This window comes from Platichthys flesus, chromosome 1 (assembly GCF_949316205.1).
Source record: "Platichthys flesus chromosome 1, fPlaFle2.1, whole genome shotgun sequence".
NCBI lineage: Eukaryota > Metazoa > Chordata > Actinopteri > Pleuronectiformes > Pleuronectidae > Platichthys > Platichthys flesus.
Genome location: NC_084945.1, coordinates 11,049,759 through 11,066,716, shown reverse-complemented (window position 1 = coordinate 11,066,716; position 16,958 = coordinate 11,049,759). Strand labels below are relative to the sequence as shown.

Genomic DNA, 16,958 nt, shown 5'->3' with positions numbered 1-16,958 from the left:
GTTTTTTTTTTTAATATACATTTTAAAAATAAATACGCAGAACGAAAAATGAACGAAATCGAGTTGTGTTATTATTTAAGTTGCAGCATTTCAATAATGATCGGATGAAATTAACACACACGCACACACACAAACACACACACACACACACACACACACACACACACCATTCTTTCACTTTTTAGGAATTCACTAAAAATAATCCGCCTCGTGTTGCAGCCTGTGTGTTTGCAGGCTGTTCACACATCTGGCCTTTGCTCGCGCCGCTCGAGCATCTGTCCAGATGTTGCTGCACGCGGGGCTGCCGTCGCTGACCTCGGTGCTGAACGCGACGTCAGACGAAGCCGCGCGCACCACAGGAGGCACGAGCCAGCCTCACTCCCTCTCTGAGTCCACCGAGCCGCCTCCAGCACGCGCGGCTGCCTCCTCAACTTCTCTCCTTTCTTTTTAAATCCGTCCATCGACCTTCTCATCCTCTCTCCCTCCTTTTTATTTTAATTTTATCCTCATCCTTCGACGGCGCTGCCGTAATCCCTCCACCTCCACTCCTCGTGCGTCTTCTTGGTGATGGCACCGTGCGCGGCTGCTGCTGCTGTTCTTTCCCCGGCTTCAGGGGATGAGCTGATGGGAGGAGAAGGCGCACGGCTCGTTTGATTCGTGTGCACGCATGTTTTTATTTGTCCTTTCGCTTCGGCACTTTTCCCTGTGAGAGGTCAACTCGTCCGCCGGATCGTCGCCCTTCCTCGCATCCACCGCAACTTCGCCAATTGTTGTTTTGCTCGTGTCGCCGCTGCATCCTGCGCCGTAACATGACGACCGAGCAGTAGAATTTGCACAGAGAAGATTTAGGCCTCACACAAGCGATCTGGATATGGAGTCCGTGAAGATGAGGGCTGTGACGGGGGTGAAGGAATTTGCGGGGAAGACCCTGGGCAAAATGTACAAGTAAGGAACGGACATTTATTTATTAATACTATTATCAATCATTTAATCTTGTTTGGACGCGGGTGAGTTGCCTGATGTGGTGACTTGGATTCGAGCTACACATGAGACACGATGTGTGGGTCTGCGGGCCTCACACTTTCTACAACTTACATCTCTGGTCACGCCTCTGGAAGTGAGAGGGAAATTATGCAATCAGGGGTGTGTGCGTGTGCGTGTGTGGGCGTGTGTGCATGTGCGTGTGTACCTGTGTGTGCGTGTGCGTGCGCGTGTGTGTGGTGATGGCTGTGGGTTGGGATGAACCGAGATGCCACCGGATGATGATGATGATGAGGGCCTGCGCGTGAATCTCATTAACAGACAGGTTAGGGCACGTGAGGGCCGCGCACGATTTAATAAATATACTGCAGATTGTTGGTCTTCATTCATAATTCATAACACAGCTCATATTATTATCTAAAGCCCTCTGACGCAACACTCAAACTGATAGTAAACGCACCGCCCCCGTTCAATGAATTGACATCCAACATCTGGATTCTCTTTCATCTGGAGAATCTCGGTAGTTTCTCCATCTCAGGCCGAATGAATAAAACAAAATCTCCTTTTCTATATTTAGTCTTGGTCCCATGTGGATGCATCCTCCATCGTTCAGACAGAACGAGGACATTCCTGCAACTGTGGTAGAAATACAGAACATCTGGTTTGAAAGAGGATCAGGCCACACTTGCATGTGATTTCCAGTAAAATGCAGTTATTCTACAATGATATTTAAAAACAAAAAACTCGGACCTTTGATTTGACAGCAGCTCCTGCGTCCATCTGCGTTTTATTCGATTGGAAATAAAAAAAAGTCCCATCCCTTTACAGAGACGTGCATTTAAAGATTTCGATTGTTCTGGTCGTTTTGTGCATTTGGACGCGTGGAGAATAAATGTGACTTTTTCCTGAAGGTGGTGGGAGGAGATGGGGTGAGGGGCGGGTGGGCAGGTGGGTGTGTGTGGTGTGTGTGTGTGTGGGGGGGGGGGGGGGGGGATTTTGAGGAATGCCCACGGTCGTGCAGCATCAGTGTCTGAAGGTTGGAGCCGCGGCTCGGCCCCGTGAATGCTAATCAGTGTGAGAAGTGAGGGGAGATGCTGCTGCAATGCGGTACAGTCAGACTCACGCGCGTCTGTTTCCAGCTTTAAACACACAGGCCATGCGCGTCTGTTTGTTTGGATCCTCGTCGTGTTGTTTTATTAAACTGCAATAGATATGGACTCGTTTGGTTTGAAATCTCATGCTCGCGTCTCTGTAAATAATAGATGGGATGGATCTTGAGATTCCTCAGTGTAAGAAAGGCCTCAAACACACACACACACGCACACACGCACACACACACGTGCTGTGCATGATTGTGATGATTCTGCAACATTTTTTGAATAAAAAACGCACACATCAAACCTTATAACCTCCAGCCCTATAATAAAATATTCATACATGGAGGAAATAAAGACACGGGCCTCCTTCTGTAGAAATAAATCCACTACAGGAGAGATTATACCTTTACTCTGTGTGCACCCCCCCTCTCACGTGGGGACACTTGACGTGGGGACTCAGTGGACGTGTCTTGTCCTCGCAGGGTGATCGAGAGGAAGCAGAAGACCGGGGAGGTGATCGAGCTGACGGAGGACGGGCGGCCCCGGGAGGCCGCGGCGAAGAAGCCCCCGTTGTGTGACTGCAAGTGCTTCGGTCTGCCCCAGCGCTACATCATCGCCATCATGAGCGGCCTCGGCTTCTGCATCTCCTTCGGCATCCGCTGCAACCTGGGCGTGGCCATAGTGGGCATGGTCAACAACAGCACCATCCACGAGAACGGCAAGATCATCATCACAGAGGTGTGGCGACCGGTTCCAGGGACCTCTATACGTCCAAAAACACAAGAAATCCTAAAAACAATAAACTGCGCATCTACAAACGGACACTACGATCTTATTTGATCAAGAAAGGGAAAAGAAAATGGGATATAAAAAAGGCCTGCTGCCATTTTAAACCATAAATGATGTATCTTTCATTTTAAAACACCCACAATAATCACGATGTAAATGATCAGAAATGTCCCAATCTGGGATCAATAACGTAGACCTATATATGAGATCTATAATATTTAGGAGGATATAAGTGAGATTGCTTCAATCTAAATAGGCCTCCACGTCTTTAAAACACGGCCAGGTGGTTAATGCACCATGTGATGCTGTTGTATGATGTCAGCTTATTATTTCAGTGATTTATCGTGTTTTTATTCAGACAAATTCCAAGTGAAATGCATCATATATCGTGTGTGTGGCCAAAATCATGTAGAAACACAAAGAACAGCGACATTATTATAAAGAAAATTGATAGTGGAAGATTTATGAGGACATACCTGCACACACATACACATATCTTTAAAAATAAATTCTATATCAATCATAGAATATGTCTATACATATATTTCCGTAAAATGAATGTATATATTAGGGTTTTGTTTTTGTTTTTATGAATAAATCATCAATGATCACCTATCTAGCTCACACAGATTCTCAGTGGTTTATATTTGAAATATCCTCCCACATGAATCTTCCCACTGATCAGATCAATGACATCTGATCGAAATAAACCGTGGCAGGCCTTCAACACTAAACTCAGGCCTTCCCTCAGATAAATCCCTCTTTTCGTTTATTTCTCAAATGACAGAATAATTAATACATGCTCTCATCGCCAGTGTAATGTAAAACGTTTTTTTGCCTCCCATATCATCCACCAGAAAGCCAAGTTCAACTGGGACCCGGAGACCGTGGGGCTGATTCACGGATCTTTTTTCTGGGGCTACATCGTGACCCAAATCCCGGGAGGATACATTTCCTCCAGGCTTGCGGCAAACAGGTGAGTCAGCACGGATCCAAACACAGCGCAGGGCCCCGTTCGTTACAGCCAGAGGAGGAACTAGGGTTTCTAGGCCTGTTTAACCAAATCCCTGAACAGTTGGCTTCCTTCCTTCCTCCGTCACTCTCATTATACCACGATCTATTTCTTTGTGTTCCAATAGACAAAATAGAAAGGGAACGAAAATGAACACACGTGGTCTGGAATTATTTCGTTAAAGCAAAAATATCAAATATAGAAAAGACAAGACCTAAAATAGCTGGCATGATTCATTGTCTGGATTCTGAATGGGACGAGCAGTGCATTAGGCTCCAGGCTCCAGGCAGTCAGCTGCTCTGAGGTGATGCAGAGCTGCAGGGAGCAGGCCCCGGGCTGCAGGTACCGGGCTGCAGGCACCGGGCTGCAGGTACCGGGCTCCAGGTACCGGGCTGCAGACCCTAGGAAACGCAGACACCGGGAGATGCAGACACCGGGCTGCAGACACCGGGAGATGCAGACGCCGGGCTGCTCTCCTGCTCTCGGTGTCAGGGCTTGCTGCCACCTGTTAATGAGCTCTCTGGGGGGATCCGGGCCTAATCTGTCGCTCTCTCGGGGCCTGGAGAGCACCAGACCCTGATCTGTCGCCAAAGGCTTTTATTCACACGAGCATTGCCAACACATAAAGTCATTATAATAACGTTAGGCCTATATTACACAGACAGTAACTATAATATTAACTCGACTTTACAGATTGAATGATGACACAGAGAATATTATTGCTCATTTAATACTTACTGGTAACAAAATCATCTATAAAGGCAAATGGAATTCTGCTTATATCTCAAGAATGGAGGCCTAAATCTCGATCACGCTACAAAAAAATAAGGTTGATGATTTTAAAACGAACAAATATTAGCCAATCATATAAATTATTAAAACGTGCAGCCAAAGCAGACAGTGAAACATCTATAGAGGCTTATAAACATATAACCTCTTATTATAGTCCCGGTCTGCTCCTCGTGCCTCGGATTGACATGAGGGTGTAATGAATCAATTGGTCACGTGCCCAACAGTCTCCCCAACCGGATTAGGGAGCTCGCCCCCCGCGTGCAGGGGCGGGAGAGACGTGACAGAAATGAGAAGCAGCTGAGTGACTGGTCCCCCTGGTGTGTCCCCCCCCCCCCTCCCTGCTGCTCCCTCATTATATATATAAGAAAATAAAAATTCGACTTTATTATCAACCTTTAAAAAAATAAAAAGACAATTCTCATCTGGTTTCAGACGACAGAAGGAGATCGTTATGTGTGATTTTTAACAACGACCTCCATGGATCCTTATTAATCTTAATTAAGAAGATAAATAAATGAAGTCACCGTAGAAAAACCTCTTTTCAACACAACGCTTTTTATGAATTTCTAACCGACCAAAAAAAAACCAGTTGCTAGGCTACGACATAAGCTTTGTCGGGGTGGTTCTGCTCAAGCGTTTATTATTTTTGCGACGTCAGAAGAGCGTGAATGATGCAGAGCCAATCAGAGCAGAGCACAGGGCTAACTAGCTGCGACATTTTGCTCCGTGAGATGTTTGAAATGTGATTCGTTTGCATTATTTTCGAAAATGAGTTTAAATACAAAGATGACACGTTATAATGGCTCTAAATGTAAAAAATGGGACTCGATTAAGCTTAACTAAGGCTTTCAGTGACGGAGGAATAAATCAGATGTAATGAAATCTCAGCGTACAAAATGCCCTACCAATATCTACGCTTCGAAATTTACTTAAAGCACCAAAAGCTAATGATTTCTGGTGGGGATCTTAATCTTTAATAATCGATCCTATAGTATCACTTCCTGATTATTTTTTGTTTAATCTTAATGTAACTTGTATTGCTGTCAAATAATATTGGTGGAGAAAAAAGTATTTCCCCATGAATAAATTGAGTTTTATGGAATGAAAGGCATAAAACTATATACCTAAAGTACGTATACTAAAACTGTATTTAAGTATCCTAGAGTACTTGAATAAATGTATTTGGTTATTTTCCACTAATGGGTATTTTTGATTTGACGGGCAATAACCATAAGCCCAATAGCCTTTAAATATTTCCCTTAATAATAAAAACAAGAGGTGGCCTATGTTACATCTAATGTGATACAGTGAACTTTTATCTGCTACGAAAAGACAGAGCTAAAAATGTATAAACAATAGAGCTGCTATATTTAAAATGCTGTGTTCCAAATGTGTCTTATCATTTTCAGGGTATTTGGTGCGGCCATCGTTCTGACCTCCATCCTCAACATGTTCATTCCCTCGGCCGCACGAGTCCACTACGGCTGTGTCATTTTTGTGAGGATATTACAAGGGCTGGTGGAGGTAAGAGATTTGTCAAACATTTTTTGATTCTGTTTCATAAAAAAAACACAAAGCATCAACAGAACCAAAGGGCTCCATGTTTCTGATGTGAGATTCTGTTATTATGGCTATGAATAGCTTGAGATGATACACTGAAAGGGACCTTCTGCAGATTTCGCTCCACAAGAAAACAAAGGGGAAGACTGAGACGCAGGATGTTCAGCCAGACGAAATATGAGAGCTGCTGTATTGATCCAGTTCACTATGAGTTTGTGGGAGTGTCCAGCTCATTCTTTACGGTCTCAATTTGTATCCTGGACACACGAGCGCGTATCCAAGAGCTCAGATGGATGAAAAGGAAAATGCTGATGGGCTAAAGCACATCAATCCTCTGGCTTGGTAGTGGAACACGACACCCAGATGTCTCTCTGCTGTTTAACAAGTCCTGACATGTTGATGGAATCTGCACCGACGCTGATATTACAACATTTAGAAATACAAAGATCAGAAATAAAGCTTGTTGATGGGCATTATATGGACGATATATTTTTAAGGAAATGTCTGAGTGAGGACATCGCACCTTATTTCCCTGATTTTTAAACAAATTGTGTCACAGCTTTAATTATATAACATATAACCTACGTATATAAAAATATAACACGTTGCAACCCAGTTTAAAAGAAGAATAGATTATAGTTTTTGATGAATACTGTGTGGACTAATCTAATGGTACAATCTAATATGTCATCTCTCACAGACTGGAGCTCTCTAATGAAAGTCAATGCAGATTGTAAATCTGCGCCGTTTGTTCAAATTAGTGACTGATGAACATTTAATGGCTGCAGAGCTGCTTGGCTCCACGAACAGCTCGTCACCTCGTCTTTGCTCACGGAGCCGTGCAATTTGTTCATGTTAATCACGGGGGTGAAAATGTTAATATTGTTAGTTCTTACAGGTATTTTGAGGCCAAGACAATCCAATCAACAATGGGAATAAATGTGGCCTTGTTTATTCCTTGTAAAGACCTAATAACACATTGCTTGGTTAATTTGAACACAGAGCATAATCCACTCAAACCAATGATGCTGTTTGTGTTAGGATGTGCTCAAAGTAGCAGGCCAAAGGACATGTTGTTCTCATGCTAATCTTTTTCATGTATTTCTCTCCACCATGCATTGACCTTGACTGTTGTTCGTGTGGTTAGGGAGTGACCTACCCGGCCTGTCATGGCATCTGGAGTAAGTGGGCTCCTCCCCTGGAGAGGAGTCGTCTGGCCACCCTATCATTCTGTGGTAAATACCCAGTTTCTACTGTTTGTATTTTTACATTTCAGAATAGTTTTTTTGAAAGTTAATACATCGGTTAAAACGTTTGATTCCCTCCTGTCATGTCTCAGGCTCTTATGCTGGAGCTGTGATAGCGATGCCACTGGCCGGGATCCTGGTTCAGTATTCTGGCTGGTCCTCAGTCTTCTATCTCTATGGTAAGACTAATAAATAAGGGTTTGCATGTGAGATATATATAGAGGGATATAAAGATATATATACTGTACAGTGGGGACCAAAAGTGTGATTGCCCCTTGCAAAAATGGTCTCTTGGATCCCCCTGTACGTCGACGAATATTGAGTTAAGCTTTTTCGAGCTCGGCTTTGACAGTGAGAGTCCAGTGAAAGTCAAATGGATTTATTCAGGCAGACTGTATATTGATCTACCGCCCCCCACACCCCCCTCACCCCCAATGTTTTGGCGTGTCAATAAATAACCAGCAATCTTTCTCTGTGGATTGAAATTCAGCTTCCCTGTCTGGCTTTTATTCTCTCAGGCCTTTTGGAAAGATCAAGCTAACAAACACTATGTGTTCTTATTGAAAATTAGCTTCAATACCTCTTCTGTATAACTGTCTTCATTCTGACCTTTATTCTGTGTGTGATGTGCAGGATGCTTTGGCATCTTCTGGTACATGTTCTGGATCCTTGTGTCTTATGAGAGCCCTGCTGAACATCCCACCATCACTGATGAGGAACGCTGCTACATTGAGGAGAGCATTGGAGAAAGTGCCAGGCTCGCGGGTCCTTCTGAGGTGAGGACACACCTTCCACACTGGAGCACATCTGAGCAGTGTCCCAATTCAAGGGGCCTATTCCTTCGGAGGTGGGGTTCATTTTGGCTCACGAAGGAAGTGGCTTTCATAGGCTGCCTATAGAATGCGAAGGCCGAAATTAAATGTGAAGATTTCCGTGATCACATAATCAGCTTGTTCCACCTAGAAACAGAGCTGCATTTGGAGACGTCTAGTTTGAATGTCCCTTGGTGTTTTGACCAAGCGTGTACCGTAAGCTGTTTGGATGAGTTACATGTAAAAGTATAAGCATTGGACATCGAGACGCTTGCTGCTGCGAATGTCTCTGAAAATGTGTTTGGCGCCAAATGAAATCCTGGGATAGACGTTGGGACAAGAAGGATCCACCTGCGGGATCCTTCTTGTCCCAACCTGTCCGACCTCCTCAATAGGGACACAGCTCTGGACTTTGGACAAATCCTGTCTGTTATAAAGGAAACTAGAAGCAACAACACAGCACCAAGTCTCACTCCCATCAGTCATTTACCTTCTGTCTTTCTTTACCTTTACATTACAGGTAATGTTAAGGTATTTATCGAATAAAGTCCTTTGATTGTTTGTTCCAGAAATTCAAGACCCCCTGGAAGAAGTTCTTCACCTCAATGCCTGTCTATGCAATCATTGTGGCCAACTTCTGCAGGAGCTGGACCTTTTACCTGCTGCTGATCAGCCAACCTGCCTATTTTGAGGAAGTGTTTGGCTTTGAGATAAGCAAGGTGAGAATGTGTCACAAGTCATTGGACAAGTGACGTTATCATGGGGCATGAACTGTGTGCTCCATTAATCATAGATTCATTTGGTGGCGACAAAAGGAATAGAGAAATGTTTTAGGGCCGAGCGTGTGACACTTACCAAAATCAATGTCAGTTCAACTGGTGGCCTGAGGTTCTCTCACATCAGCTGATATGTTACATAACGAATTAGAATCGGTTCATCAAGGACATGGAGGGTTGTTTTTAACAAGTCTTGTTTCCTGTAACATGTGAGAAAGATTAAAGACTCATTTACACTGATTTTATGTGCAAAAGAAGAGGCGTCCATTTCAAAACAATGTATCTTTGCTCTCTTAGCCCTTGGTTGTTAAGACACATCCATTGAAGGCAGCGCAGAGTGAAAAGTTTATGACAACAATAAAATTGCGATGGGGAAGAGGTTGTGATAAAAGCAGCAGTTTGCCCCTTCACGAAAAAACGGTAACTGTCTTATGGTCCTCCTACTTTAACTATTAGCTACACTGCCCCCTACGATTTCTGGTAGTACTGCTCCATTTGTCTATTCTTACGAATCTGTAAGCTTTCAGAAAAATTATGGACAAAATGAATGCCCCATTTTTCCGTACTCATGTATAATGTTGAGTCTAAATAAGCCTTAATAATGACAGAGCATGTGAATAAAATAATATGAGGTGCAAGTGAACTCTTTGCTATCGATATTACAACACAGCGAACGGTAACATGTCTGTTTAATGTTGTTCATAATACCTTCAAATATTCTCACAATAGAACAAAGGACGTGTCTGAGGCATGCACGCTTAGTTCTGCCAACAGTCTCACACAGGAAGGACGACATGTAGAGGTCAATGACAAAAACAGCATTTACTGCTCGATACAGAATAAATTAATGGATGAATGAGGGAAGGTTTTTACAGCCTTTATCACTGATGCCATTATAGGGTTAGGGGGTTAGCTCCTCAGTCTATATTGAAGACCAAGAAGCTGATATAAAAGGGTAAGGGTTTGTTAAAACCTTTAACAATCACGATCATAATAATATGAAACAGGCAGCATCTGTTTTCTAAAACAAAGTTTGTGCGCTTCCTGAAAACACATTTTCTGTGTGTGCTTGCAGGTGGGCATGTTGTCTGCTCTCCCCCATTTGGTGATGACCATCATTGTGCCCATCGGCGGCCAGCTGGCCGACTACCTGCGCGAAAAGAACATCCTGACAACCACCACCGTCAGGAAAATCATGAACTGTGGAGGTGAGAAGTCTGAGCCGAGGACGGGTTGTTTTTTTCTACACCTTCTCTCTGCTGCTACAGGGTGTGATTTCCATGGTGTCAGATCCATACCGGCCCTTTTTCTCTGCTGCCAGATTTTTGTGTTGTTTAAGTCTATGTTCAGTTGTTGCACACAAGTGGAACAACTGATAGGGACTCTGCATTGATTTGATATCTATCGCTCATGTAATTGAGTGCAGACCGTGTATGATGGTTAATTCAATTGGCACAGCAATGACCAACAGCCCGTGGGCTCTGTGTGTGTCTGTGTGTGTGTGTGACCTGCTGTCTCCCTCTGTTAGGATTTGGCATGGAGGCCACATTTCTGCTAGTAGTGGGATATTCCCACAGCAAAGGGGTGGCCATCTCCTTCCTGGTGCTTGCAGTGGGATTCAGTGGATTTGCTATATCAGGTTAGTATAATTAAAACACACGTTCTCATCCAGAATGACCCAAAAATGAAAATTCACTCATCCACTCACAACTACTCACCACTATGCTGATTGTTGGGTGGGCAAAATGCTTGAGTCCACAAAACACTTTTGCAGTCTCTATTATTCTTCAAACATAAAAGAAAACAGGACATTCCTCCATACTTCATCTGTGGTGTCATCTAATTCGTATTGTCTGACTCTTTGACAGGATGCGATATGACGAATAGGCATTATAAAACAAAGATGAAATGTTAACACTTTTCGTAACCCTCCGAGCAAGCAGTGGGTTATACGACCTATCAAATACGTCTGATGTTATACATGCATGTCATACTTACAACATTCAAATAACACCGGCACTGAACTTGATCAGAACAAATGTGACGTCTTTATCAATCGGATATTAACATATTAGTAAACATTTTCCCCTCGGTGCCAAATGAATCTTGGAGTTTTCTTCAGCCGCTCATTCAACCGATCTGCTGTGTTTATGCAGCCGATGCAGAGGTCTGTGACAGAGAGTGAAATCAGTTTCCTCCCTGTTGTTCTTGAGCTTTCTCCTGGAGTGTTAAATAATTCAGTGCTAGCTGTCCCGCGGGATTTGCCAGTCAGCCAGCAGTTCGGCGAGGACACTTATTCATTCAGCCAGTCAGAGTGGGGGAGGAGGAGGACGTGTGGCGAGCCGCCGCCTATGGCTGCTGCACCGTGTTCGTCGATTGTGCGGCTTTTATCTACAACTGTGTCCTGAATCTGCTGCTTTCATTACTTACTACAAATGGTCCCACTGACAAATAGGTCTGGTCGAGTTTTCATCATGACCGAGGTAAAATGACGACAATATTTGAATTATAAATGTATTTTTACTCCGTCAGGGTTTAACGTCAATCACCTGGATATTGCTCCGCGTTATGCCAGCATCCTAATGGGCATTTCTAACGGTGTGGGTACCCTGTCCGGGATGGTGTGTCCTCTGATTGTTGGTACTATGACGAAAAACAAGGTAAGGGCTCGATGCACAAAACACTGTAAATATAAAGATTCTCTCTTAGTCTTACAGGAGATCTAAATAAAGAGCAATCACTTTATTTTAAGCACTTTTTTAGCGCTACAAAGTAAACATTGAATACAGGATTTATAAGCCACTATAATGTATCGAACTGTTACCAGATACTACTCCTACTACTACTACTAATGATAATAATAAAGAAGTTATAATTGTCCATTATGGAAACTGCTCAGTAGGCCACCAAGGTCGTCTAACATTCACTCAAACTGCATCTACTCATAGATACAAACCCCCTTAATGAGTCTGATTTTCTTCATCCATGAATTATTCACTGGAAAATTGGTAAAAGGGAAAAATAACAAACTGAAAATGTCCTCAGTAGTTTTAATCTTGCTGACAAATCAACAAAGTTACAGCAGTGAAAACTCCTTGGTGGCAAATTAGGTTTAGTGATGAAAAAGATGACTTGGATGAAAACTGGATGGCAATTTTAGAGGTTGCACCACTCAAACAAATGAACACTTTAGGACTATTTTTAGCTGCATTATTAATATCAATTTATTTATAATTTGGGTCATTTTTCTTGGGTTTTGTTGTTCTTTCCTCCTTAGACTCGAGAAGAATGGCAGTCCGTGTTCCTGATCGCCTCCATGGTGCATTATGGGGGCGTCATCTTCTACGGGATCTTTGCTTCGGGAGAAAAACAGCCTTGGGCCGACCCCGAGCAGACCAGCGAGGAGAAGTGTGGATTCATCGATGAGGACGAGCTGGCAGAGGAGACGGGCGACATCACTCAGAGCTACGGTGCTTTCGGAGGTCAGGCGAAGACGTACGGCGCGACCACTCAGGTGAACGGAGGCTGGGCCGCCGGCTGGGAGAAGACCGAGGAGTACGTCCAAGAGGAAGCACAGGGAGCGGGCTACGGGTACAGGCAGGATGAGGGCTACTCTTAAACCAAACACACACTCATCGCACACAAAAGTAGACTTATTTTCCTGAGTGTGCATCAGCTTAGTCATAAAAATATCAAGAAACTACAATCAATCATTGTAGGCTATGGTTTGCACAAATTCTAAATAAAGAAATCTAAAAAATGACGAACTTAGTGTAAAGATTACTAAAGCACATAGAAAATATAAGGATATTTGATTAATAGAGGTGTCACACATATCAAATTGGCAGTCTGTAAGTGTAATATTATGCATATTGATGATAAATATATTCATTTGGAGTGCAACTGTATGTAAACGTGAACATTTCCATCCTATTAGCGGAGGCTTCCTGACAGCACTGGAGCCTGTAGGGCCAGGTAGAAGCTGCCCATCAGAACCGAGCCTTCAATTATCAAATTACCTGTTACAGTACAATGTTCTACAAGCCAGCCATTACAGTGTATAGATATGTCACTGCACAGCAAGACACTCTGTTGGTATAGATTGTACGGTGTGTCTCCTGAACGCACTCAGAGTAGTGTGACTTTTTTAATGCACAACATGATTTTTTTATTTCCTCATCCACGGCTTCTGTGTGTGTGTGTGTGTGTGTGTGCGTGTGTAACTCTAAGTCCTTGACATGTAAGTGAGCTGCTGTAAAGATTTGACGTGTGGTGTGATGATTCGTGCTGACCGTTTGGTTACACTTGCATACAAAAGGTAAAAAATGTCTTTGTTAGCTACATGTGACCCGTTTGTGTAACTCTGCTGTTTGAGCTTTTTGGTTTTTGTTTTACCAATTGCGACCCGTCACATCTCAGCAGTGTAGTGCAGGAGTAAAGCCATTCTCCTTATCGTGATCCACATTGCTCTCAAAGCCTATAGCTGTTCCGATGCATTGTGGAAACACAGTTTTAAATAAAAACATATATTTCAGAGATAACTAGCAATGCACAGAGTATATATATATAAACGTTTATAGATTCAATTTAGACATTAAGAGATTCAGGGTTAGACACAACCTTATGGAGAATTGGTGCAATGGAAAGTACAGACTAGCAAAAATCTGTATGAGAGTCTTCATATATTAAAACAGCAAATCTAAGGGTATAATGAAAGAGGAAAAATATTTAAAAGTATAAAATAGATACTTTACATAATCAAATGAAGAGGTGAGTTATGTGTAATGCACATTTTAAAGCCCCTGAAAACAAAGTATTTCTCAATTACTTCAATATATACGATAAAAGGGGGAAATCTGTGTGCCTGAAACTTTCTGGTTCTAGTTGGCAAATCACTTATGAGCAGGCGTTGGTTGCCCGCAGCTAAACATTCCATGATCAGAGCAAAAGAGGCAGAACACATTGACCCCAATGATCGATTAGCCAAAATGTTGTTTGGACCTAAAACACCTGCAAAAAAGCAGCAGAAATGTTTGTTCAAAGAAACAGGTCGGACTGTAAAGAGTGCGCAATGAACTGAAGACAGAGCCTTGGACTAGATGTCTCCACCGGCAGCCCCAGAGTCAAATTCGCCATCAGACCGAACAAAACTGTTTCATCCAGACTTTGTTCGACCGACAGAAACAAAAAAAAAACTTCGACAATCAGCAGATTCTCAATTAAATGTTGAATTTAGCTCAGATATATATTTATAAACTCAACTGTTTCCACCTGAGCTCCGCCCACTACAGACAAGTGAAAAGGCCACAATAACAAATAAACAGTTTTTCCCACTTGAATAGTCTATAAGCAGATTTCATGGAAACGCCCACTGACGATTGAGAAAATATGTTTTCAGGGCCTTTAAAGCTCAAGTAAAATTGGACAGTCCCAAACAAAAGTATTTAAATGTTTACATTTATCTATACTTCACATTAAATTCAACATAGGAAGAGATATCTATTTACAGTAATATATAGCATACTGCTGGAGAGGCAATCACATATATGTGCAATTTGGATAAAGGTCAGAGAATGGTAGTCATATGAAACCTTTTATGATTAATGTATAATGTAATGACCGGTTTATCATTGGCTCCAGAATAAGAACAAGTGAACGCACCAGGTCCTCGGGATCAGGCTCCGTCCTCGTTCTGCACTTACACTGACTGACCCCGGTCTGAAGGGGCCAACTTACTTTAATTTGTCACTCGTCTGTGGAGACCTGAAGTGTGCACTTCACAATATAGATGTGTGTGGATGTGTATTTATGCATGGAACAAAGTGAAGTTTGTTTTCTGTCCTTTCTGGTTTTGTTTGGTTTCCCTTTTCTTTCAAACTTCTTTGTCTTGTGTCTCAGAAACTGTTACTGATGCTTCAATTTCTTTGCACAATTAACCAAAGGTGAAGAGCAGGGCCGGGTTTTAGCTGGACGTCAAAACATTTCTAAGGGAGTACAGCCCCTCAGCAGTGAGGTTTCACCAAGTGAGCCCCTGGTGTGCAGGCGGCACCAAACACAACTCAGTGTACAAAGCAATAAATTCATAGTAACAGTTCTGGTCATGAACAGTCATGTAACTGTTTTTTATGCATTTGTTTAACAGTCGTGCTTTTTGTGATAACAAATGTAGAAAAATTAACACTTGTGATAAAAAAAAAGTAAATATACTGTATGTATGAAAATATAGTAATAGAGCCCGAGTCAAACCTCTCTGACCACGAGAGGGTGAAGAGAGTTTGTGACGGGGCTGCTCACCAGATGAGAATGATAAAACGAGCTCTGTCCGAGAGACGGACGCTCGACCTCTTCATGTTTCTGTTTTTGTGTGATCCACATGTGCTATTGTTTCTCTCTCTTTCTCTCTCTCCCTCTTACTCTCTCTCTCTCTCTCTCTCTCTCTCTCTCTCTCTCTCTCTCTCTCTCTCTCTCTCTCTCTCTCTCTCTCTCTCTGTCCTCAGGATTTACTTTGATTAATGTTTCCATTCAGTGGCTGGTGCCCCACCCCCCTTTGTTCCCTCCTGTACAGCCCTGATTTCATTGTCACCATATTCATTGACATTGAAGATGAAATCTAACCAAGCGATTCTTCATTTTCAAAAATGACAAATGTGCAACCTGAAGTAGTTTAAGAGTTTCCTGTTTTTGTGCCTCTGAAGTTCCAGTGTGATTCTATGGCTTCTGTTGCTGTGTAAATTGAGAGGTTTGTTGATGTCAAAATGAAATACTCTATATCCATTTTTGATAAAAAAAACTAAAACAAAACCAAATTCTGTGTCAGGAGTATTTGTATAGTGGCTACAAATGAGAACTTATAATGGCAAAAGTCAAGACTTGAATATGATCTCAATTAATGCTGTTTATATTGTGGATAACACAAGGTTATGTTAAAACTACATTAATAATCGATTTATGTGAGGCAGCAGAAACACTATCTATGCTTCGTCAATGATTTCATTCTGTGAACCCTTACTGGTCGTTTTGAAGAGTTTATTTTTTTCACTTACATTCATTGCCCTGCACCTTTAATTGCAGGGTTTTGTATGAAGGTGTATGTATGCTGCTTTTAAGTAGAAAAAGACACGTCTGTATGAAATGATGCCTGCCATCACTGCCCACCTACTTCTACATTTACACTGGCATAGTTGCTTTACAAGACATCCACTAGAGGGCAGCGCAGAGGCAAGGATCTCAGGAATCAACAAGTTGATGGTAATAATAATGTAGTTTTTTAAGAAAGAGGAGGAAAAAGGGTTGTTTGTGCCCCGGTGAAGTAACATCATCATCTGTAGTTTCTTACCAACCCTCAAAGTCACTCCACGAAAATGCACCAACATTGTTGATTTTTTTTTCTTGCATCATACATCATCTCGCTTGAAGTTCTTAAGGTGCTTTAAGATGTTTATTTATTCAGTCACAGAGACAAACAGCCACTTCCACCTCTTTCTCCAGAAGAACATAATTTTTACCGACATGTTTGCCATTGTGAGAAACTCTCACCTCTGTGCTGCCCTCTAGTGGATGTATTGCCTAGTAATCCAAACAACATAGAAGATGAATGGAGTTGTATGGTAAGTGTCGGTTATATTGTTCGAAACAATCTTTGTGTTCATAAAAGGCAGCATAAACTAACCTTTAGCTTTCAGAAGTCGTACACAAACATGGATAAAATTAGTACGGACAGAAGGCTCCTTCTGTTCCCTGTATTCATATCCAACGTTGAGCATAAATAATGTTACCCTGCATGTGTAACATTGCTTCATGTGATTGGTTGTTTCTTTATCATATACTGTCACATGTCAAGAATACTCCCAACATACAATCAGTGTGTCGGATCATTACAGACGGGTCTACAA

General features: G+C 42.4%; 1 protein-coding gene across 1 annotated transcript; it reads left to right on the top strand.

Annotated features, from left to right (window-relative positions):
* Nucleotides 1-224: 224 nt before the first annotated feature.
* On the top strand, nt 225-15,549 carry slc17a6b (solute carrier family 17 member 6b). Its single transcript, XM_062383827.1, has 12 exons — nt 225-945; nt 2,561-2,816; nt 3,725-3,843; nt 6,081-6,195; nt 7,379-7,466; nt 7,571-7,657; nt 8,112-8,254; nt 8,860-9,009; nt 10,142-10,274; nt 10,595-10,705; nt 11,599-11,726; nt 12,344-15,549. Exons 1-12 carry the CDS (start codon nt 872-874, stop codon nt 12,683-12,685), a joined length of 1,746 nt encoding a protein of 581 aa, XP_062239811.1. The 5' UTR covers nt 225-871; the 3' UTR covers nt 12,686-15,549.
* Nucleotides 15,550-16,958: the final 1,409 nt, after the last annotated feature.

Coding starts and splice junctions, on each gene's coding strand:
- slc17a6b (XM_062383827.1), top strand. CDS start 872: ATGGAGTCCGTGAAGATGAGGGCTGTGACGGGGGTGAAGGAATTTGCG. Junction 7,467..7,570: donor GGCCACCCTATCATTCTGTG/GTAAATACCCAG, acceptor GTCATGTCTCAG/GCTCTTATGCTGGAGCTGTG. Junction 9,010..10,141: donor TTGGCTTTGAGATAAGCAAG/GTGAGAATGTGT, acceptor GTGTGCTTGCAG/GTGGGCATGTTGTCTGCTCT.